This window comes from Pseudopodoces humilis, chromosome 13 (assembly GCF_049639895.1).
Source record: "Pseudopodoces humilis isolate 2021_Gansu_Grassland_sample_001 chromosome 13, ASM4963989v1, whole genome shotgun sequence".
Lineage (NCBI taxonomy): Eukaryota > Metazoa > Chordata > Aves > Passeriformes > Paridae > Pseudopodoces > Pseudopodoces humilis.
This window is the reverse complement of record NC_142212.1, coordinates 16,144,352-16,167,310: the sequence shown is the minus strand read 5'-3', so window position 1 is coordinate 16,167,310 and position 22,959 is coordinate 16,144,352. Positions and strand designations below refer to the sequence as shown.

Sequence of the window (22,959 nt, the reverse complement as noted above, 5' to 3'; positions counted from 1 at the left end):
AGCCCATCCCATCCCACCCCCTGTCATGGCCAGGGACACCTCCCACTATCCCAGGGTACTCCAAGTCCAGTCCAACCTGGTCTTGGACACTTCCAGAGATGGGCCAGGGATGCTTCCCTGGGCAGCTTGTGCCTCCTCACCATCAAAGGGGAAAACTTTTATATAACATCTCATATAAATCTCTCCTCTTTTCATTTAAAACTATTCCCCTTTGTCTTGTCAATACCTGCCTGTGTAAAAAGTTGCTCCTCCTCTTTTTTATATGTCCCCTTCAAGTGCTGTCACTGAATGCTTACCCTGTGTATAGTGATTTAGCCCCAAAATGGGGCTCTGGGTTGGTCAGCCAGTGTGCAGGTGTTTGCTTGGCTCCCTCTTTTTTCTCTAGTTCCCCTCAAACAGCAGCAGTTTCCAAATACACACAGCGACCTGACCAGATCTTTTCCCCCCTCTGATAAGAAATGTCAGATATTTTCCCTTTGTCCTTTATTCAGTATAAGAAAAGAGTTTGTCCAGGCTGACAGTGGGGTTAAAGTCAGGCTGGTAAATCCCCTGAACAGTACATGGCCCCCAAATCTCTTTCCTCCTCACCCCTTGCTTTACAGAAGAGGAGTCTTTAAGAGATGCACAGTTGTATTTTAAGTGAGGAATTATTTAGAATGGAGAATTAAGGCCTTTTAAATATTTAATGAAAGGAGGTTTTCTAAATTATTTAATAGCTTATTATAAAAGATGGCACAAAATGGTTTGGTAATTTATACTTTGCAGAAAGTATCTGTAAAAAGCATTTTACAACATGTAAATATTGGTAGGAAATGCACCTAATTTAAAATGTTATCTTGTTCCATCTGTCAAAAGGAATTATACAGTGCCTATACAGTTTTCAAATAACTTTGGACCTTTATTGCTTCTGTAGAAAAACTTCCCTGACACAAGGAAATGCTGTTTATACCCATTTTACCTGAGTGCAGAGGCACAGACTGTGCTGGGACCGAGGTGCAGCAAAGCTGCCCATTGCAATTCCCTCCAGATCCCAGAACCCACAATCTCCATTTGCCCTAAATACTGACCCAGGGGAGTGGTGTAGCCTCTGGGGATCTCCTGTGCAAAGCAGGAGTTGCTCATGGCCAGTCCATGCATAAATACTGAAAATGGAACCCTTCCCCTCTCCCATTCCCTCTTCCTTCTTTTCTATATCTCTGCTGGAGGTGGAGTTCAGCTGCTCACTGGCCAGAGCTCATTGGATAAAAATAAACAAGCAGCTCTGTTTCCCAAAGTAATGTGCCACCCTGGGACAAGACAGGAGCCACCAGTTAAACCCACTGTTCACAAAACACACACAAAGCACACTTTTGCCATGAAAAGCCTGGAATTCCTTTTACAGTTATTAACTAGGTGAGCCTCTTATTTCTGTTCTGATCCGTCTCCTTTATTGACATAAACCAGCCAAAGCTGGTTTCAGGAGTTTGCCTTAATCTCCCCTAATACAAGTCTATTTTTTAAAGAAATATCACTGCCTGGAAGGCATCAGAAAACCTGGAGATATGCAGGTGGATGTATCATCTGTCGCTTTCTCTGCATCCACTTAATTAGAATGAGTTGGACTAATCAATACTCCCTTGCCTTTTACCAGTGTTTAACATGTGTTTACAGAACAGGTTACACTGACGTTTGGATTCACCTGTAGATGCATCTGCATGGGACTTTATTCTCCTCTCTAATAAAAATTATGGAACAGATAAGCACTAAAACCCAAGTTAGTGTATTGCAGTATCGATTTCTACAAGAGCACTGTAAGAATATATTTATCTACCTGTCCTATTATGAAATGGGTAAAAATGTACCACATAACTATTTCAGTCAGTCAATGCTATATTGAAAATCCTGTTTCTTTGCTTCTTCTTAATAGGTCTTTTGAGGCACACTCTTTTATTTTTATTTTTTATTTCATGTGTATTTGTGGAAGAAAGGATTAATACAGGATGGTTGTACTTTTTCTGAAGACAGCTCTTTGCCTATGTTTTGTTTTGATTTCCACTGCTGATTTGATAGAACTGCTGATTTTGGCTCACCCTGGAGCTCCGCCTTGGAAAGCAAAGAGAGTAAAATGTGATTAATTATAGATTGCTGGCCTGGCACCTCTTTAATTCCAGCAATTACTTTATTTTCTCGTGGCATTCTGAATTAAAAGGAGCTGTTAAGGCCAGGTTGGATGGGGCTTTGAGCAACCTGGTGCAGTGGAAGGTGTCCTTGCCCATGGTTTGGACCAAGATGAGCTTTAAGGTCCCTTCCAACCTGTGATTGGAAGGTTCTGTGAGCCTGTGAGCCTGTTGAGCCAGGGGTTTGCCTGTTCTGAGCTGCTGAAAAGTGTCTTTCTATGCGGTTTTGTGACCCCAGATGTGCTCTGCCCTCCAATGTGGTGCTGTAATTCTGTGTTTCTCAAAAGCAAATTTCTAATTGATCAAAGGAGGAGTGAAATGAAAAGAATGGTGGATGAGAAAAGGTTATTGTGATCGCTGTGTAGGTGAAGACCACATTATTATTACTCTCACAAATTGCTCTGTGTCATGTTTTCAACAGCAGAAGGTCAAGTTGTGCCCAGGGATGGAAGTGAGAGAACAAATACAAACAACAAAAGCAAAGAGGTCTGAATGTCTATAAAATGGTGTGTTTGAGCTCCTTGTTCTGCAGCAGGTGTGCCAGTGCTGCTGTGAAAGTGTTTCTATGTGGAGATTCCAAGGTGTAGCTCCTGGGTGTGGGTGTGCTGGGCGTGAGAGGCGATGCTGGAAGCGAGGAGAGGCAGCAGGGTCAGGGGGTGCAGAGATGCATGATCCCAGACACACTCCTGTGGATGTGACCCTCTGCTGCTCAGGCAGGCTCCAGGGCCAAATCTTTATAAAGACAATGACAGATTTCCCCCGTTATCTTTAATAATGTCTGCTTCAAACTGTTGGAGGCTTCTTGGAGCCATGTGGAAATGTGTTTGCACTATTGTGCAGTCTTGCACCTTACAGCTTTCCCAGCAGCTGGGTGGTGAGAGGGCATGAGGTGATGATGCCCCAGTGAGCTGCACACACTCTGTTTGCAGCTCCTGCTACAGCAAACTCTGCCTTTGGTTAATGTAGTGATACTTCAGAGCTGCCCCACCACAGCTTCTCTGTGTTCTCAAAAGAAAAGAACAGTACAACTGCTGCCTTCTGCCCCGGATTGCACTGTAGATGGCACTGTGAAACTAAGATTTGGGTAACAAAGATGTATTTTACAGCACCTTTCCAGACGTTAATTGCAGTGTAATGTGGCTTTCTTTCTAGGTCCCCGAAGTGAAGGAAGAAATTCTGAGATGCAGAAAGGCTTATTTGTTGCCGCAAATGGGAATCTGGAATAACTATGAAAAACACACTGAAATAATTGTGTTTGACTGGAACAAAATTCTTGCAAAGTCCCCAAGGTAAGAGCACTTTTTATCTTTCAAATAACACTGAAGATTCACTGTTCTGGTTAGCAACAATATCCACTTGAATCCAATAGAGAATGAAGGCTTGACATTTCTGAAAGCGGCAGCCCACTGACGCTGAAGGGCTCAGCACCCCTTGCTGCATCTGTCTGCCAAATATCATTTTTTCTCTGCCTTTTCATAGATCCTCTTGTATTTCTTTACATTAGCAGGCTGAAACTTGTGTCCTGTCTACCTGCAAGGCAGACTAAAGTCTGCAGCTGTGTCATTTGGATGGTACTGGATGCTTTTAGCAGCCTTTCAGTTTGGGTATGACCAAGTGGATGCTTCGTAGTGATACACTCGTTCCTGGACTCAAACATTCTTACACTGGGGCAAGGTTACCCTGTTAACCTGATGAGCCCTGCTTTCACATTCCTTGTTTAATGTCTCAAAAGAGTCAAACTCAAGTGGGGAAAACTTTTGAGAATAGGTCAGTAGCTGGCTATTTCCACTGGGACCAGTTTTGCTGCTGCACTGGGAATGTTGGGAACACCTGGGTCCATTTAAGTGCTGGAACAGCAGCTGTTGAACATATGGTGCATGATTTGGGACCTGTCCATCAGCACACCTGTCCCTTCCAACCAGAAATGGCACCTTCAGAATGCCTGAGCTGTGGCATTGAATTCCACAGGCTAAATCCAGGAAACCTGGAGGAAGGTTTCTGTCTACATGGTGACGTGTCAGAGTAACCCCAGAGCTGGGTATCCACCCATACTTGGATCAGATCTGGGTGTTTGCATTTAGAGCAACAGGAGGATGGGACTGGAAGCTGAGCAGATGATGACCCCAGTGATAACTGGTGCCTGAGCTGTAATCTGTGTGTTTCTCACAGAGAGAGCAAGGAAATGAAGGTTAAATTCAGCTCTCTCCTGGAAAAAAAAAAAAAAAAGAGTTTCAGTCACCTGGGAAAGATTTGTAGGACCAAAACATGAAATGGTACACTGATTTCAGAACTTACCAGGCTAATACTGGATCAACAGCAACAGTGACATTTATGCTGGTTTCACAGTCTCAATCCCATTAGCTGCAGTGGCATTATGTGGTTCAGCTGCTTGCAGGAGGTGAATTAGGTTCAGCTGCTCTAAATTAGTCTGGGAGTGCTCCAGAAGAGGGTACTCATAGGGTAGGTAGGGAGCAGTGATGTCTTTATCTTCTGGGCTTGATTCATGCTCACAGAAGTCTCCTACATACAGTTGTAAAAGGCCATCAGGGTGTTTGTTCCTGTGTTTGGAGTGGCAATATATTTGGCTCAAAACAGAGCATCTTCTTAAAGCCAGAAAAGGTACCATTTTGCCAAATCAGTGCTTAAAATGTGGCTTCTTTACATGTAATTTTAATTCCCTGAAATCTGTAGGCATGGTGAGCTGTTTTTTTTTTTTTTTACAATATTAATGTAATTAAAAAAAGCCAAAACTTGTAGGCTGAAGGTGCTGGGGTTTGCACTGATGGATTTCTTTCTGAAGTGTAAACTTGTATTTATTGCTAAAATATATTTATATGCAGCAAGCCTCTGGTTTCTTAACTTTTCATATTAATAAGTAAATTTTTTATTTGTTTGGGCATTATCAACATTTACAATTAGAGAAAAAAATATGGTTTTGCAAAGTGTGAGAACAGAAATTGTGCAAGCAATTTTAAATGAGGAAGCATGGCCCCTGTTTTGGTTTCATTGGTAATGTTTATCAAATTTAAACATCCAAGTGTGTCACCTGGTTATGACAGTAGAGTTGTTGCTTGGGATTTCTTTTTATAAACTTGTCTCTTCATTACTAAAACATTGGATTAGCTGAATAATCTTAGGTATTTTCAAGATCCACAGATAATTTTGTTTAGAAAATACTTGGACGACTCAGAACTGGAACCTGCAGAGGGAAAATAATTCCCAAAGGACCTTTTGGTGCAAATAAATTTGTGATAGGCTTGCCCAAATCCCAGCATGCTGATTAACTGCAGACTAACGTCACTGCCATGAAAACAGTATTTGGTTCTATTTATGCGAATCTATAAATTGCCTTTAATTAATTTGATGTATTCCTGCTTGCAGAATTTGCTGAAAATGTGGAACATGGTATCTAAGGGTTCAACTACATAACGCCCATTTATGTACCATGCAAGCAATAAATCATCATAACTGAGTTTAAAAAGATGATTAGATTCCCTTTCTATGTGATGAATGGCATAACATAAGCTATTGAGGGATTTAATTGTAGATATTTGCAGAAAAATTACGGAGTATTTGGGATTTTAGCTCTGAGAATAACATGAATAAGATTAACAACACCTTCTTCAGAGCAAATGCTTTCTGAAATGCAGTTTCCAGCACCCTGGCAGAGAAGTGAGTCCTTGCATGTTTGACTGAGGTGCTGCTTTGTGAGTGTTTTCCCCTCAGCAAAGAGGCTGATCTCCAGGAAATCTCCCAAATATTGTGTGTTTGGGAGACCCAGCTAAGTCCTGTGTATGGCAACAGGGGAGATGGTAGCTTTAGTAATATGTCCTGAGAAGTGTTAAGTAAAAATTAATTTTTTTTTTTTTTTCTGTCATTGGGGGAGCTTAAAAATAGCAGCGCAACTCATAAATATGTATGTTTAAATTTGAGTGTGGCAGGATTTTAATAAAAGACAAAAGAACCCATCCCTATGAATCTCAGATTTATAGAACTGTATTGCACTCATAATGTGTTATTATAAACATGTGTTTGTGGGTAATGTGATGTGTGCTAGACATTGCTTCTAATTATAAAATGTCCTTAACAAAGAATTGATCCCAACCAAATAATGAGTATGATTTTGTGAGTGTTGCCTTGTAATAAGCCACATTAGTTATTCTTCAGCGTCCTTTCAGCTGTTCCTTCCCCGCATCATTTTTATGTTATTCCCTACTCGCATTGTTCTTTCACTCATCTGCTTCCTTTTCTGCCTCCAGGATGAGATTCTGTGCCAAATCAATGCTTCTGTCTGACTGGCTCTTTCTGGTCTATGTGTTAATGGTCTGCTGTAAATTGTTGTCCGCCTCTAGTCACCATCCCCGGGGGCACACAGGTAGGAGCTTTTAAACTCATTATGTGCTACTGAGACCAATTAATACCACTTGCAGCATGTTAGAGCCCACTTTCTAGCAATGGATAATTGATGAGGCTGTTGACAGCATGTTGTAATCAGTGAAATAGGTTAAAAATACACCACCACCGAGGAAAAAAAAGAGTTATTGTAAATTTACATGGCTTTTCTCTAGTTATTTATGTACTGAAGCTTGCCAGGAGCTTTTTGGAGTGACTTCACGACTGCTTGGACTTTGGGATTTGTTTGTGTCATTTTGCTTTATCCTTATCCAAAGACCTTCTGAGATGTATTTTTACCTTCACCCTCTTAATCCTGTTATCAACTGACTTTTCAGTGGTATCACTTGCTCTGGTGGGCAATAAATCGAAGCCCTCAGACTCATGTTAGCCAGCTCTTTCACTGACACAAATTCTGACCTGTGCTGAGATCAGCCTGTGACACTCTGCTTTTCCTAACTGGTGTAGTGAGGAAAACAAAGATCTTGCATTTAAGGGGATGCACTATTTTAGTAGGGAAATACCTACCAGGCACGATGTGTTACCATATTATAAACGTCAGAAAAAGCTTAGAACAAGCTGGATTGACTTCCAGACTGGATTTTTGTAGCAACATCTCTGGTAGGATCATGCAGCCATCAGCTTGAAAGCAGAAAGAGATGAAGATGTACCAGTGCTAATGCAAAGGTGTTTGTCCTAAATAAAATGGGATAGCTGTGCTAAGACTGTGCCACCTTCAATCCCACTAGGGAGAAAGGTGAGGTAACAAAATATCCTGTCAGTGCTGCTTTTCAGGAGAGGTCAAGACTCTGGCTGCAAACTCCACTCTGGGTCTGTGTCCTCAGCACCATGGTCAGCGTGGCCCTGTTCTTAAATTAGGTGTAAATCCTCAAATCCGCCTGCAATGTTCTTAGCTCTGAGCCAGACTCTTGTGGGTCCAGGTCTAATGTTAGCATCCACTCCCCTCAGGGCTGGGAAGCGAGGATGCATCTGGTAGAGGCTCCATCCTCCAGAAGAGACAAACTATTGATCTCTTTCCTGGCTGCTTCCAGTGGTTGTCTAGGTAGGAGCTGGAGACTCCTCCTGTGCTCACCAAAATATCTTCAGAGCTGGCAAGCAGGACTGACTGACCTGCACGTAGCTGCTGTGTCTCTGAGAGCTGCAAAACCTCCTCCTTGCCTTCCCCCATCACCAGTTCTGCTTTCCCTGGCTGTGCAACGCTCATGTTTGCTATAAAATACAGCCACAGTTGATGGAGAGTAACTGCACTGTGAGGCAAATCCAAAGGAGTGGTTCCAGTGCATGCAGTGGTGGGGGATGACCCATATTTGCTCTGGGAATTAGTTGTATCCCTTTCATGAAGAAGTGGGGTCTGTGCACAATCACAGATTAATTTCAGAGCATCTCAGAGCTGACTCTGCAGAAAAACCTGGAGAAGAACCTTCTGCAGCTTTTGTCATTTGGGGAGCAGCCTTGTCAGAAGAAATGTTATTTTTGTCCTTTCAAGATGAGCTTTGCCTGTGCACCTTAGGGAGATACCTGCAATAAGGCAGCAGTGATCTTGTGTTGTGGCCTTGTATGATGAGCGCAGTGCATTATGTAAACCAAGACAAAATTTTTTACATAAAATTTCAGAATGCTGGAGATCATACCTTAAATTGACACCAGGAGCTCTTTCCACCCTATCAAAGAGGTACCACAAACACAGTCAAGTTGCTTGACTTCTAAGCATATTTGTGTGCTGTGATTTCTCTGGTGAGCTAAGAGAAGGTTCAGCTCCTCATCAATCCTCAGCTTGGCCCAACTCTGAAGCTGTTTTTCAAATGGACAATGCCCTTGGGTTTCAATGCCCTTGAAGCTGGAGCCTACATGCAGCTTTTTAGACTGTGGTGTCCTGTTCTTCCCCAAATGTGAGTTTCACTCCTTTGTACACTGAAGTGTCCCCCATCCCACTTTGGTTCCATGTGGTAGATGAAGCAGTGATGTTGTTTTTGATTCTCCAGCTCCCTACATCTGACTCTTGGCACCGTAGAGGATATAGAAGGTTTAGAGGCCTGTCCTCAAGGGACCTGTGTTTCCCAGCCTCATCTTATCCTTGCTGCTTGACACAACACATAGATTGACCTTCTAATGGATAATCAAATCTCTGATGGAATCTATTATGTGAGCAAGGTGCTGCCTTGTTCATCAGGAAAGCAAATAATTCAGAGCTTTTAGCAGAGCCAGTTTTGTGGAAAGCAAATAATTAGCCTCATTTATTTCATACAAATTAGCATGTTCTTGGATAGCAATTGAGATAAAATTTTTGCAGTCAATAGGCAGCATTCACATTTTGCAAAGTAAAATGTCCTGAAGCACGTTAGAGGAATGACTCCAAGCTTTGGGTTCAGCAAAGGCTTTGTCCTTTAGGTCCAGCAGCTGTCACCTGACAGGTACCTGCTGAGCTGGGAGGCATGAGGTGCCCAGCCTGGGATGCTTTGAGAGGAGCTGCTTTTTCAGAACAGGTTGTGTCTGCTCCTGACAATCAGTGTGTTTCCAGTGATTTACTTGACATCATCAGCATCTTTAAATAAATGTGTACTTGCTACAGCTAAGCAACCTTGGTAACTAAGAGCAGACAAGAGAATTTAAGATGAAAAGTGGGAATTAACTTTTTCTTTTCAAAATACTGCCATTTTTAAGGAGCCCAATCTGGGAAAAGACAATTATTGACCTAGGTCATGCTAGATGGTGCCTGAAAAAATGACATTTGACAGCTGTCTGCCCTATTCAGGCAGGGAGAGAGACTGGATCTTATGGACCCAATAGCCACCCTGAATAGCTCCTGAAAAGTGGGAGAGAATGGCATTGAGCAATCTCTCTACAATGGAGGCCTCTTCACTGTAATGAAGTGTAAGACAGACCTGGTCCTTTCTTTTGCTCTCTGAAATATTCACCACCATCAAATACCTGTCAGGGGAGAGCTGTTCAATCCTGCAAGCCAATCCTGCCCTCGACTTGGAGCACTTTGGATCTTGAATCCAGCTTGGAGGCCACAGCCTGTTTTTCATTGGAACACTGCAATTGTCCTGAATGACAGAGTCAAAAGGTAGAGGAGAAATTTCCCTTCTCGTCACCATTAGAGCATTGAAGATGCTGCTTGTGCAGATTATTTTAGCAGCCTTCTTGTATATCTGTGTGGAGAAGAAACATGAGAATGTTCATCTGACTTTGTTGCTGTGAATTCCCTTCTGGACAGTTTTCCTTTTGCCCTGACAATAACTAAGGGAACCATAAGCACCAATTTTACTTCAATTTTACTTTTTCTTTTTTTAAAACCAGGTAGTATTTCAGGCTCTTGAGTACCTAATACCATGATCAATTCCATGCTCTGTTGGATGAAGCAACATACATTCGGTAGCAGAAAAGATTTGTTTCCACCTCGCTGCTCCAAGTCACAAATGAAGAATTGAAAAGACATTTTGTCAGGTCAGCTGGTGTGAGAGCTGGCCCTGCAGACCCTGAGCTGGCACAGCCAGCTGAGCAGTTTCTGCCATGAGTTACTGGTGCATCTTGGCTTTTTTGGAGACTCTTTTATGTGATCATGCTCACCTGAAATGTTTCCAGCTCTGCTGGAGGGCCTAAATTTTCAGGCAGAATGTTCCACATCAACTGCAGTTTTCCACAACTTTCAGAACTTCCTTTCTCTACTTTCAAGGCTTTTGGACAGACTCTGTCCCCACTGGAGTCAGAGGAAAAATTCTGAGAGAGCTGAAAAACGCAGCCTTGTATGAGAAATATTGCTGTTTTCAAGAAAACAGGGAAAACCCATGCTGCTTGTTCTTCTCTTATTTTGGGGTTGGAGCATTCTTTTTCCTGGCAGTGCTTTTGGGCAGCTGTGAGATGGATTCCCGTTTCCACCAGAGGGCCCTGCAAGGCTGTGGAAGGGGATCTGGCACTCAGCCACCGCCGGCTTCCTCCTGATTTAAATCCCAACTCCACATTTTGCTAACTTGAATTATGAGCGCTTTGTATTTCCATGGGTCAGACATGGTTACTGCACAATAAGCTTTAGCCCTTCTATTTAACTCCTTTTATGTCTTAATGTTTTATTCAGTGTGCTATTTATGTGGTTTATTGCCCAGCTTCTAAATATAGGGTGGCTACAATATACAACCCTGACTGTAATCTCTTCAAGAAATAAGGTAGGGAAGGCAATTCACTTGAGAAATAGGTTCCCTTTAAGACAAAAAGGAGCAGAATTCTCTGTGTGAAGTTTGCTGGTATACTTATTTTTGAGGAGGAAAAAAAAAAGCATAAGAAATATTTTCCTTTTTTAATTTTTTCCTTAAATAAAAATGAGACCTTTTAATATGTGTGACAGACTTTGACAATGACTTCAAATTAGATGCATAGCTATGGTACCAGCAAGTAACAATTCAGTGTTGATTTATTCTTTTTTAGGGTAAAATGTAGCTTCTGGTGTCATTTTCCAAGAATGTACACTTTAACTGCACGGAATGTGATTGCATGGGAAAAGATTGGTGTATTCCTGGGAGCTGAGGGGTGGGAGGGGGAGAATTACAGACAAACTGGTAAACGTGCAGGTTTAGGTATCAAATATCGTTGTATCAAAAGTGGGAGGGTGGAATTCTGTAATAAAAAGAAGACAGAGTCTTATTTAATACAAATGGCCAAGCCAAGTGTGTCAAACTGTGGAGCAGGAGGCTGGTACCAAGCTCTTTCCTGCAGCACCAAAGTGACCTTATTTTAAAGCCATTGGGGAAAGCTTGTGAAAATATTGTCTTTATTTTATTCATTTTACATTGACAGCATCATTTGTTTTTACATGGCTGCCGCCTGCCGTAAAGATAATCTTTATATTCCATTGACCAAAGCTCTAAGCAGGAAAGCTTTCTTTACTCTGTGTCTTTTCTTTTACATCTACTTCTCCCAAACTTAGATCTGATAACAGAAAAAAAGTATTACATTGCAAATGGATAGCCTTGTGTTAGTGTGAGAAATAAATGGTTGGATAAGCGTGAATCCACAAATAGAATGGAGAAGATCTTGTCCTTGGTGTTCACTTGAGAGAAGTGACGCAACAAAAAGCAGCACGTGCTCCGTTCTGGGTTTACGTGGAGGTCAACACGCCGAGTCCTTGGGAGGATGGATGCCAGAGTGATGAAGGCAAGAGATTGACATGTAAAGGACTTACATCGAGTTCCTTGCTCTGAAAAGATTAAAAGACCTGCCTAAGATGAAGTCCTGACCCCACCAAAGTGGGAGGTTGTGATTCTTCTGTGATTTAGTTTCCAGCCCACTCTGGATATGTCTCAGCAGAAAAGTTAAACTTCATAGTTATGATTCCACTAACACTTAAACCAGACATTGTCACAGAATTCACCATTTAGTGCTTGGCATATCACTGCTGTTTTGAAGGATGGGAACTGTTTTAGGGCCTGTTTTTCTGTTGATCACCACGTCTGTGCTCGCTGGCTGGGCTGTGCTGCCTTTCAGTTCCATTGATTGTGACAGCAGTGCAGAGCCTGCCCCAAAAACGTCCCATTTCACCATAATTGTAAGGCCTTTCATCCCAAATGAGTGGCTGCACAGGCTTGAATGCATGTCCCTGGAAATGGGTAGCAGTTTCTGGTGGTTTAGGCTGTCTGGTTTTGTCTGTGCTCCCTGATGAAGGGTGGCTCAGAGGCAGCCTAGGGCGGGCTGACTCTCCATGGTGGCTTTCATTTACCCACTTGGCTGTGGGTGGGTACAAAATATTCACCTTGTATTTAAGAGCAGGAAATCTGTTGTCATCCTTGGCTGTGGCATCAAATGTGGCCCAACTGCTCCACTCTGACTCCAAGAAGTGCCCAGCTCTGCTCTCGTGCCAAGCACAGTGTTCTCCCCTCCAGAGAGCTGCCCCTTGACTTTAACTTTGAAAGTTTGTGGTGTTGATATGCCTGGTTTCAAGGACACGTTTGAACAAGCATTTCTTCTTGGAAACCAGTGAACATTTAATTAATAATGGAAGAACCTGGAGATGGAATTTTTCTTTCTTTTTTTTTTTTTTTTTCCTTACTAACATTTAAGTGTTTTGTTGGCAGAGCACCTTGGGATTGCTGCTGGTAGCCCTTTTGCTGCAGCTGTTTTTCAGTGTTTGGTGGCATTCTTGCATTCCTTCAGGAGAGTGACAACTGATAGCAGACAATGGATTCTAAATCAGGAGATTAAAGATGTCTTGTAGGCTTCAGCAGGGTAATCTCTCCTCATCACACTGGAGATGGAAGCTACACCTGACATTCATTATCTTCCAGGGTGGAAATCTTTAACAATAACTCCAGAAGTGCCAGAAATTATGAGTGGAAATTTCTAGGATCAGCAGTTCCATGGCTTAGTGTTTGGCCTTTATTTATTTATTTATTATTCCTTTTATTTCCACCTATTGCTTTCCTTATGGATATCATCCATATGCCTTGCAGTCCATGAATGGTCTTTTGATTTATGTTGTTATTTTGAGAAATAATGACCAGGTAAGTGTGAGGCAAGATTTCTGTTAGCTTTATTTTCTGCTTGCATCCTCCTGATACCAGTTCTGTTTTATACCTGTGCTTCCTTCAAGTAGCCTCTTAAGATGCAGTGAATATTCTGGAACAGGCAGATTTATTTTGATGTCTTTTTCTGCACAAACTATTGCAAATTAGCTGGGGTGGATCTATAAACACAGATCTAGGATCTATGTTTAGCAGACCTGGGTGTGTTAATAGCTGTTTGTAGGGTGTTGCATCATGTTGGCTGTATTTGCCTGATAGCAAAAATGAAATTGTAAGTGATTGGAAACCAAAAATCTAAATGTACCAAGGTAGTCTTTTGGGTTCATTTTATTTTCAGATTGGGTGCAAAACCTTAAAGCATCTTTTGTGCTCTGTATATCCCTTCTTCTACAGCTTCCTTTCTTTTCTAAGGAGATTTCCTTCTGCATAACAAGAAGTAAGGCTGATCAAGAGCAGACTCTGACCTTGTTTGTGGTGTTCTTGGATTGTTGTCTCTGAAAAGGACATAATGTCTCTCCTGACTTCCCATGTTGAGGAGATGCCCTTTTCAGAGGAGACCAAACAGGGAAACCTCAACACAGCGTGTCAGCACCGACACTTGTTACTTCTAAGTTTCCTCAGATTTGTCTTTAGAAAACATAATTTATTGAAAATATTAACATCAAATCAGAATATAACTTGAGAAAAGAGCATATGATGTCAGTTGGCTTAACTCACCCCAGCAACAAGAGTTGAGTCTGGCATGAATTGTGGCTGTGCTAATGATTTCTGTCCACTGAGTCCTTTCAGCAGATGCTGGTATTCCTCCAACTGGAAAAAATAAAGAGAAACAAAAAAGAACCCCAACCAAAATGAAGTCAACTGAAATTTCTCATCTAGAAGAGCTCGAATGCAGAAAGAGATCCTTGCTGTTCTCTACATGCACCCTATTGGAATTGGTACTGTTGTGTCATTGAGGGGAAAGAAATGTAGCTGATAATTTTATTTTCAGTGTTTCTACATGGATATTGTTGAAAGGAAGTCTGATTGCTCTGCAAGTTGCTCTTTAGGATTGTCACTTGCTTGGCTGGGTGTCCAACTCTGTTGTCTGTTTTTAGGAATGGCTGCTGACAATACAGTTTAATAATTTACTTGCATAGAGTTAATTTTTTAGCTTTTGTTCTTCTTCCAAGGTTTCAGAAATATGGAGACAATAGGATGGGTTTTATAATCAGACCCATGTTTAATGATGTTTGTTGTTTAAATTATATAAAGAAAAGCAATAGCTTGATGTTTCACTCTGAAATACTGTGACACATGGGCTATTTTTCTCTCCCCCCATTTTTAATATTTTATTTGGAAATACAAAAGGCCCCACAACCTTGTGTTGACATTCTTTAGAAATGGAGTAAAATTGCTGCCCTCAGCAAAATGCAATTTACTGCAAGGGATGCCACAGTCCCCAAACAAGGAGCCAAGATAATTAGTCTGCAACTGACAAATAAGTCTGCTATGCTAATGTAATGAAACATCCTTTTATCAGACTGCATCATATGGTAGTTTGTGCCAAGCTAGAGACAAAAGAGAGTTTACTCTGAAAATACTTGCTCTACTGGGGCAACAAATCTAATCCAGCAGTGACTGTGAAAGAATTTTCCTGACCCTTCCCCAGTATCAAGGGATTTGGATTGACTGAATTCTGGATCAAAACCAGAACCTGAGTAGGGTTTTTTGCAAAATCATTTCTCTTTTTCTTTTGGTTGTAGCAAGAACGGCATCAAAGCAGCATTAAAAAGAACTATGGCTGCAGAAGGACCAGTTTATCAGAGAATAAAGGTGATTCAGCATTTTCTCTGTATCATCTCTCCAAAAAAAGAAATGTCTTTGCCCCAAATTCTGCAGCCTAAATAAATGGTGATCTGCTGGGGTAACTTCTCTGGCAGCCAAATCAAAGCAATCTAAGGTGTTTGTCAGCAGCATGAACTGCTTTACAAAGGAAGTGTGATTATGAAGAGATGGGGGATGAAACACTTGTGTGCATGGTGAACACTTCCATGTCTTGGAAGCCAACAGGTTAAAGAACAGAGCCAGGGGTCAGGTTTAGATTACCTTGCCTGGGACTTGGTGGCTGGGCTGTGATTTGTGCAAACAACCCCCTTAAATACCATCATTGCACTGTGCTGGCCAGCACAGGCACACACCTGTCAGAGCTGGCAAGGGGCTGGGGAGCTCCTTCCTGAACCTATTTCCAGCATTTCTCAGTCCAGTCTGTTAGCTGAGTTGGTCAAAAGGCACTGCAAAGAAAGGACATTTATTCTTATTTATTAGGTTTTGCTCACTATAATTTTTTTGTGAGATATGACATGACCTTTCAGTCTGAGATCTGTTAGATGATAAATATTATTAGCAGGGTCACTCCTTGACCAAGGGAAAGCTGCCTGTTGTGCAATGATGAATTCAGTCAGGGGACAAACCATGGAGAGATGTCTGGTTTGTGGCAGCCTCAGCAGATGGTTGCACTGAGTGGATATTGCTAATTGCCACTGCTCTTATATTAGCATGGTGAGGAGAAACTGGTTTTCTACGTGGCTCTGGGGATGGGGAGAGAAGAAATGGGGTCCTAGAGTCTCAGGCATTGTGTGCCCATTGGCTGACCCTCGTTTCATGCAGTGTGAAGCACAGGGAGCACCTGTGTACCTGGAGCTGAGGGGCAGCAAGTACTGGCCTCCAGCAGAGAAGGGATCATCCACATCATAACACAGGCTAAATAAAACATGAAACAAAGTAATTCTGAATATAAAAAGAAATCACTGTGAAAATCACAAGGATAAACACCATGCTTCAGTAAGAGTGTGTGTAAAAACAGCATCCAATTGCAAAGTGCTCTCTGGGGCAATGAGAGCTACTTAGTCTTTTTTACATAAATCTGATGAGTTAAGCTATCTGCTTTGTGAAAGGACTGCATGATAGAGTGAACAGGACGTGAGTCTTCAAGGAAGAAAAAAGGCAGAAATCCCTTTCAGCCCAGAGAGGATTTCATGATGTCATTGAACACTTGATAAGCCAATTGAAATTCAAAAAAATACATTTAAATTTCAGAATGATGAAAGGAGGGGGAGATAAATAGGTCTGCACTAATGATTACATAACCTCTTGACTAGAATCAAATAATATATTGTACATTTTTAGTTAATTTTCGGTCCTGTATCCAAATAAGTGCTAAAGTTTAAAATGCACTTGAGAAGTAACACAGTAGGGATGTGCAAAGCTCAGCTTATTCTTCATGTTAGGTGCTGTGCAAGTCTTCTTTGTAGGGGTGTGTGAATTATCAGGACTTTAATGTTCCAGTTAACTTTTTTATCAGGTCAGTGGGCTCACTGTGTTTTGGTATAGAGGCAAATCAGGGGTACCTCTTTACTGACAAAACACAGCTATCCTAAATGAGTCCTCCTGAAATTAAGCACTCAGTCACTGGGTGTCTCGCTCAGACAGAGCTGGACTGAACATATGGCAGCAAATCAAGGCAGATACCCTTGCAGGCTCCCTGTAAAAGCTGACTTGGTGCCATGTACAGCCTGTAATTACAGGGCAGCCCTGGCTGTTGCCTGTGGCTCCAGTGGAGTGGTTTTTATAGCACTCAGGATTTTCTGGAGAGTGGAGGAGTTCTGGTTGTGCCCCTGCTTTTCTGGAAGGTTGACTGTACAGGGAGGACAACGTGTCAGGCTTTCCAACTGTTACAAAAACCCCAAGATAATCCAACCAGATGAAATGTGAATTATTATTCTCCCATTGTCAGTGGTGTAGTTGAATATCATGTACTGGTAAGTGTTGCTTATGAGTCACAGTTCACCTGTGTCCTCCCATACACCAAAAATAAAGCATCATCCACTTCTTTGTTGACTGCTACACCACTGGAGAATTCTGTGTAGAGGGATTTAAAGATGGATTAAATGAAAAGTGGACAAACGATCATTTTATGTTTCTTGTAGCAATTTTACAGGTAATATGAAGGTATAAGAAAATACTGACACTTGTTCCTCTGTCTCAGCAGCATCTCACATTCTCACAGAGCAGAGTACTGATTCTGCAGCTAAACTGCTCAGGAAAGCTTTGTCCTTTCCTCTTTCCAGGTCCCATGTCAGCCCACTTTCCCTCTGCTTCCCTCCCACTCTCCTTGGTTTGGAGGAGTTTGTGCCATTGATGTCTTGCTGTGGAGTCCTATTAGCATCAGAAATTTATCTTCATAAATTTCCCTGTAGACGGTACCCTGACAATTTCAGTTGGCTTTAAATCGTTGTCACTGTCTCTGCTTCATCATCCACAAGTAATGATGTTGATAATGAAAATGTTATGCTATAATTTACAAGTTTTTAGCCCCTCTGTTATCTATGAGGAGATGATAAGTAGATAGCAGAATATCAAAGTCTCATTTTGCTCCACATATATTCTCCCAAGTACTGAAACAAGGCAGATACAGGCTTTTAAAGCTAGATTTAACAAGATATTTAGATACCTATCACAGCAGATTAGCAGCCAGTAGGATTTTTCAGATGGGTTTATGCAAGGTGTGTGCTGAACTTCCATTTTAAGTGCAATGAAATTCTAGATCTGAAGACTTGGAATTTGTGCTGATGTGAGATAGACAGGATCCTGCACATTACAAAGCTCTGTGTCACCATTCCTCTCTCAGCTTCACCATCTTAAAGCAGCTCAGGAGCTGCAGGATGGAAGTGGATGGAGTCCATGGAGTGATTTCTTGGGCAGCACCAGGAGCGAGTCCGGGCAGGAGCAGACTCTTTTACCCTCGTGCAGAAGGAGCAGACTCTTACAGTGGCCTCTTTTTCAGCACCTGCTTTATTTTACTTTCTCTGCGAGCTTCAGCCTAGCTGGGCACGGCCAGGGAGGTGCAGGAGGAGCATCCCTGTGCCCGTGGCTCTCTCTCCAGCTCTGCCTGCTCTGAGCCCCGCTGGATGGCAGCAGCTCCCCTTAGAGCGCATCCCCACAGCTGGCTTTCCATGGGATTTTCTCCCTGCTTAATCTTTTATTTGCCTCTGTGTATCCAGGAGAGGCACAGCTCGGTCTTTAGTTTCCTGGGTGTCCAAGAGCTGTACTGCTGTTGCAGATTTTCCAGGAGCAGGGAGAAGGGGACATGTCCCTGCTGTGGGTAGGACCAGCCCAACCTGCTGCTTGGCAGGCTGATCTTGGCCTGGGAAGGGAAATGAAATTGAGCCTGAGCATTTCCTTTCCAAGTTTTATTAGGCTGTATCAATAGCAATTAAAACAGGCAGGTATTTACTGCCTGATAGTGCTGACAAATAATTTAATTTCTCGCTGCTTAAAAAATGATCCTCATCTTAGCTGGGTTTGTAATTAGGTTTGACCTTGAGCAGTCCCACAATCCTCATGTTAGTATCCTGCCATATCTGAATTTCTGAGTCTATTTAAAATGTAAATTATGTTTCTTAAAATTTGTAACAGCATCTTGTATAGCATCAAGATGTGTAGCATTTATAAACGTACATAATAACTAAATGTTTCATAACAAAATGTCACGATTTTATGCTTAGTGCTTGGACCTGCAATACTTTATATGTGTGCCAGTATTTAAATGAGATCTAGCTCAACTCCAAGGATAACAATTTATTAGGATGAAAGTGTGGGCAGTTCACCTCAGTGTCACTGCTGTATTTTTTAGCTATTTGTGTGCAGACTCTGTACTGTGACAGAAAAGAGATTTGTACAGTTAAGGCTCTCTCTTCTACATGATAAAATCTCACAAAAGTTAAAATTCAAATATTAGTAACACTTTGGGTATCTAGGTAGAGCCTCAACTTCAATCAACCAAATGGAGCCTTTTAATTTTTAGCATCTGGTCTCTTGCAACTAAATGTTGAGAGTCAATGCATATTTTAAAGTTGTTCTTGGCTAATTAGTAAATACTGTAGCTGACAGCAAGATATATTTTAGCAAGTATCAACTTAGAACACTGGGGGTGGTTCAAAGTTTAAGAGAAAATACTTGTGTTTACTAGGGTGTGAATATGGCATTAAGTGGTTGCAATAAGGATAGTGGTGTTTGTTGCAAGCAGGAAATATGAGATCAGAACAGATTATTTCCCTAGAACAACAGGGCTATAAATGTTGAATTATTAGCAGTAAATCCACAGTATTTCCTTTTGGATATGTAGAAGAGACTTAATCCCAGCCACAGGTCTTTATGAAGGTTTTAGGCAAGAATATGGAGACAATGAAGTGAGGAAAATTGCTATATGGAAAAAAAAATGCAGGCTTGGAGGTGGTACAGTCTTGACCTCTGTTATAGCCCTTAATCTTGGAATGAAAAAAGATTTTGGCAACTTGTTCACCTCCTTCTGAACTTGCTTGCAGATACAGTGACACAAAACTCTTTCAAACTTATCAACACCAGCACTGGCTGAATGTATTATCTGATGCTGCACTATGGAAATTGGGGCTCTTTGATTTACATGACTCTCCCAGCTGTTGGATTTATCTGGTTGGCTTAAAAGCCTAAAGGAAAAATTGCTTTGAAGGAGAATTTTTTAAAAATAAAGAGGTTCCCTTAGTTAGGGTTAATTGTGCCATCCAGGGAAGATATTTCATTAGCATTATTAATCTAGGTCTGTGCCTGGCCCTGTGGGAGAGTGCTGTGTATGCTCCAGGTGACAGAAGATGGAATATCCATGGAGAGGACAGAACAGCTCTAGCTGGCAGACACATAAAATAATTCAAATGAAACTGGGGAGTTTTAGGGGAGTTTGGAAGTTTTAAGGGCACAGCTTAGAAGTGTACTGGGATTTGGTCCTGCACATTCATTATGAAATGGTGCAGTGTAATCAAGAGATGATTTATGCAGTGGTAACAGTGGTATAGACAGGCTGCTGTTAAGCTTATCCTGATGCTGGTGTCTTGTTCCAAATATTGGGATTGGCTACATTTGATAAGAACAATACTTGGTTTCTGTCCTAAGCAAGTTATTTCTTCTCTTTAGTTGGTTCCATTTCAATTTGCTCTTGTTTATTCTGATATTTGTCAATCCAACAGTCCAGCATGTTGTGAATTGATTAGGAAATGCTTCAGAGTAAATGGAACTGGGACAGCTGCAGAGAACAGGAGATTGCTGTGGTTTGCTGAGTTTAGTGAGACTCTATTTCACAGTGCTTTCCTAACAGGGAACCATGTGTGCACCTTGAATTTCAAACACTTCTTAGCCCCGAAGGACTGAAAGTTCTAAAGGAGCAGGACAGATGTTATTTTACAGTGACTCCCCAATTATTTTTGAGAGTGCTGGGCCAGCAGAGGTTTTTGTCACTGCAGACCATGCCCCAAACACTGGGGCCCATCCCTCCCTGCACAACTTGTGCTGTTCTCAGGTGTGAGCATCCAACTCACACTTGGGTTCCATTAAATTTTGATTATTAGATATTAACCCTTTGAGATATCATGAATTAGATATCATCCACTGGATTAAATATCATCCATTAGATATCATCAGCAAATGCTGAACAGGAAAAGGTCATTGCTTTCAGTGCTCCCTTAAGAATCTTCTGAAAACCCCACCTGGAAAGTCTCTTATTAGTCACATTTGTTACATGAACAATGTTATTCTTCATCCTCAAATTACAGGGAAACACCAATAGTAGCTCACCTTTAATTTCTTTAATGTTGTTTTGTGTTCAGTGACAAAGTTATAAAATATGTTTAGCAGGATCCCATAAATAATTGCAAGCTGAGAACAGAATGATGGAAAGCAACTAGTTCACGAGACCATAGAACTGCAATGCTTTGTACTGCCAGGAAGGACTTACACCAGGTTGCTTGCAGAGTTGCTCTTTTGAACCTTCTTGAAACCTGGAAGGTGTGTAATTTGAGAACTTTCATGGATTTCTTTATATAATAGTTCTAAGAAGCCTTGCCCCCAGTGACCTAATTATGTCACCTGCATGCTGCACAACCTTGTACTCAAGCAAGACTGCCACGGGCATGTGAGCTTTGTACTAATTTTTTTTTTTAAATGGGACTTCATCTTTTCTTCCCCCTCTCCCAGTACAAGCTGCTGACTTCAACATTTTACCTTAGGTTGGATGCTCCACTGTTGCTTTTTGTTTTTTTTTTTCTTTGGGTTTTGTTTATGTTTTTGCTGTGTGTGTTTTTAGGGTTTTTTTCCTTCCTTTTTTTTTTTTTTTTTTCTTTTTTCCCAAAAGGCCAAGGATGCAATGATAGAACTAATTTGTATTTTTAATCTGTACCTTGTAATTAGAGCTAGGAGGGGCTGGAGGGAGATGCCAAGCGAGTAAGCGCTTTTCCTTTAAAAGCTCTCCGGGCACATAACCGAGTTCTGGGAGAGCTTTAAAGGAAAGCACTAATGAAATTCCTGCAGAAAAGGAAAAATAAGCCAACAAAATTAAGACTTAAGCATGCTATTTTTATTCAGGACTGGGGTTAAAAAAGACTCAGTACCCCCTGGGTTCACTCTCAGATAAAACATTTGAATCACTAATTATTATATTCTTTTTGTGCGGATGAGTTTCTGCCCCATTGATTTCCTCAGTACTGAGATTTTTAGGTGTTTGAAGATGATGTTGATGTTACTTGGATGTTTTGCATCATTTTACCTCAGCTTTGTTCAAAAATCAGGTTGTTTTTACTGTGAGATTACTGTGTAATTTTCATGAAGCTTTGTTTTTCTAGAGGGCAAAGCTCCAAAGCAGAAACCCAAACTTATTTAAATCTTGGAAACTGAAGAGCTTTGGAATTTAGGTGCCTGGTTCTCCTGAAGGTTTAAGGATACCATACCTTTCACTCAAGCAGAGCAATGAGTTAGAATCAAAACACAGTCATGGTCACCCATGTTTACAACCTCCAGGAAGGTGATGGTGGTGAGAAGGGCTCTCACCCCTGGCAGAGCAGGTCTCTTGTGAAGCTGAAATAGGGGTTCACCATCCTTTTGGGCAGGATTCTGCAGTTTAAGCCAGTAGATCTCCAAAGGTAGAGCAGCACAGAGTTTTGTGCATGGATCTGCTGATAGGATTGCTATAGCACAGAGGATTCTTTGTTTCTAGGAAACACATATGCAAAATTTTCATTATATGTTCTCTTCTGAGTGCATATGACTCCATTAATACAGTGTACTCTAATGCCTTCCCTCTGCCACCTGATTCCCCTGACTTCTGCTCTCAGTGGCTTTTCTCCTTAGTCTCTAACAACCTTTATTTTATAAATACCAGTTTATAGAATCAAAATGATGGCTCTGAACATTGCTGTGGGACAGAGACACTGCAGAGCTAAGCCATGTTGGTCACTGGCACGTTATCCTGTGCATGAGATGGGTGATTTTGCATTCCATGTACAAGAAGGAGCATAAGCCTCAGCTTGTGCTGGCATTCCCAAGGACAAATGTTGAACGAGATTTCTTTTGATAAATGAGATACCTAGTTAAAATGAAACTCAAGCTTTTTACTTAAGCAAGACTAGCTTTTAGTCTTTCTGAAGAAGAGATATCCAGGTGAATATGCTGGGTTTTAGTTGGCATTGCTTAAACTGGATTATTCCCCTCCTTCCCTCATGAGGGCCATGAATAGTTGCCTTTCCCTCATCTCCTTCTTTTTGTATGGGTGTGGAAGACTGTAAAGCCGGTTTTCTCTCTATAATGTTTAGTACCTATCCTCTATCATTTGGATTTCCCAGGGTGGTTTGAGTTATTTCTTTGTTTTCTGTGGCTTAGTGAAGGCAGCTTTCTCTCCTGTGGTAGCTGGAGGACCTGGCTGAAGAGCCAAGTGAAGTATTGTCCATAGCCTGAAGAAAGAGAAGGACCACTAGCTGTTAGGATTTGTGAACTGAAGGGTAAATTATGAGGACTTTTATATTTCTAAAACTAAATTT

General features: G+C 41.5%; 1 protein-coding gene across 7 annotated transcripts in view; it reads left to right on the top strand.

Moving 5' to 3' along the window:
* Nucleotides 1-22,959, top strand: part of TAFA4 (TAFA chemokine like family member 4) — a 68,543-nt gene that overhangs the window by 22,308 nt on the left and 23,276 nt on the right. For 4 of the 7 annotated variants that reach the window (XM_014251501.2, XM_088061826.1, XM_088061823.1 and 1 more), the window contains exons 2-3: nucleotides 3,309-3,445; nucleotides 6,416-6,531. In XM_014251501.2, coding sequence (XP_014106976.1) covers nucleotides 3,366-3,445; nucleotides 6,416-6,531 — 196 coding nt within the window. In that variant the 5' untranslated portion in view covers nucleotides 3,309-3,365. Of the gene's footprint in view, nucleotides 1-2,877; nucleotides 3,446-4,650; nucleotides 4,853-6,415; nucleotides 6,532-22,959 lie in introns of those variants that run through there. The other 3 variants (XM_088061824.1, XM_088061827.1, XM_088061828.1) reach the window with 3 other exon arrangements.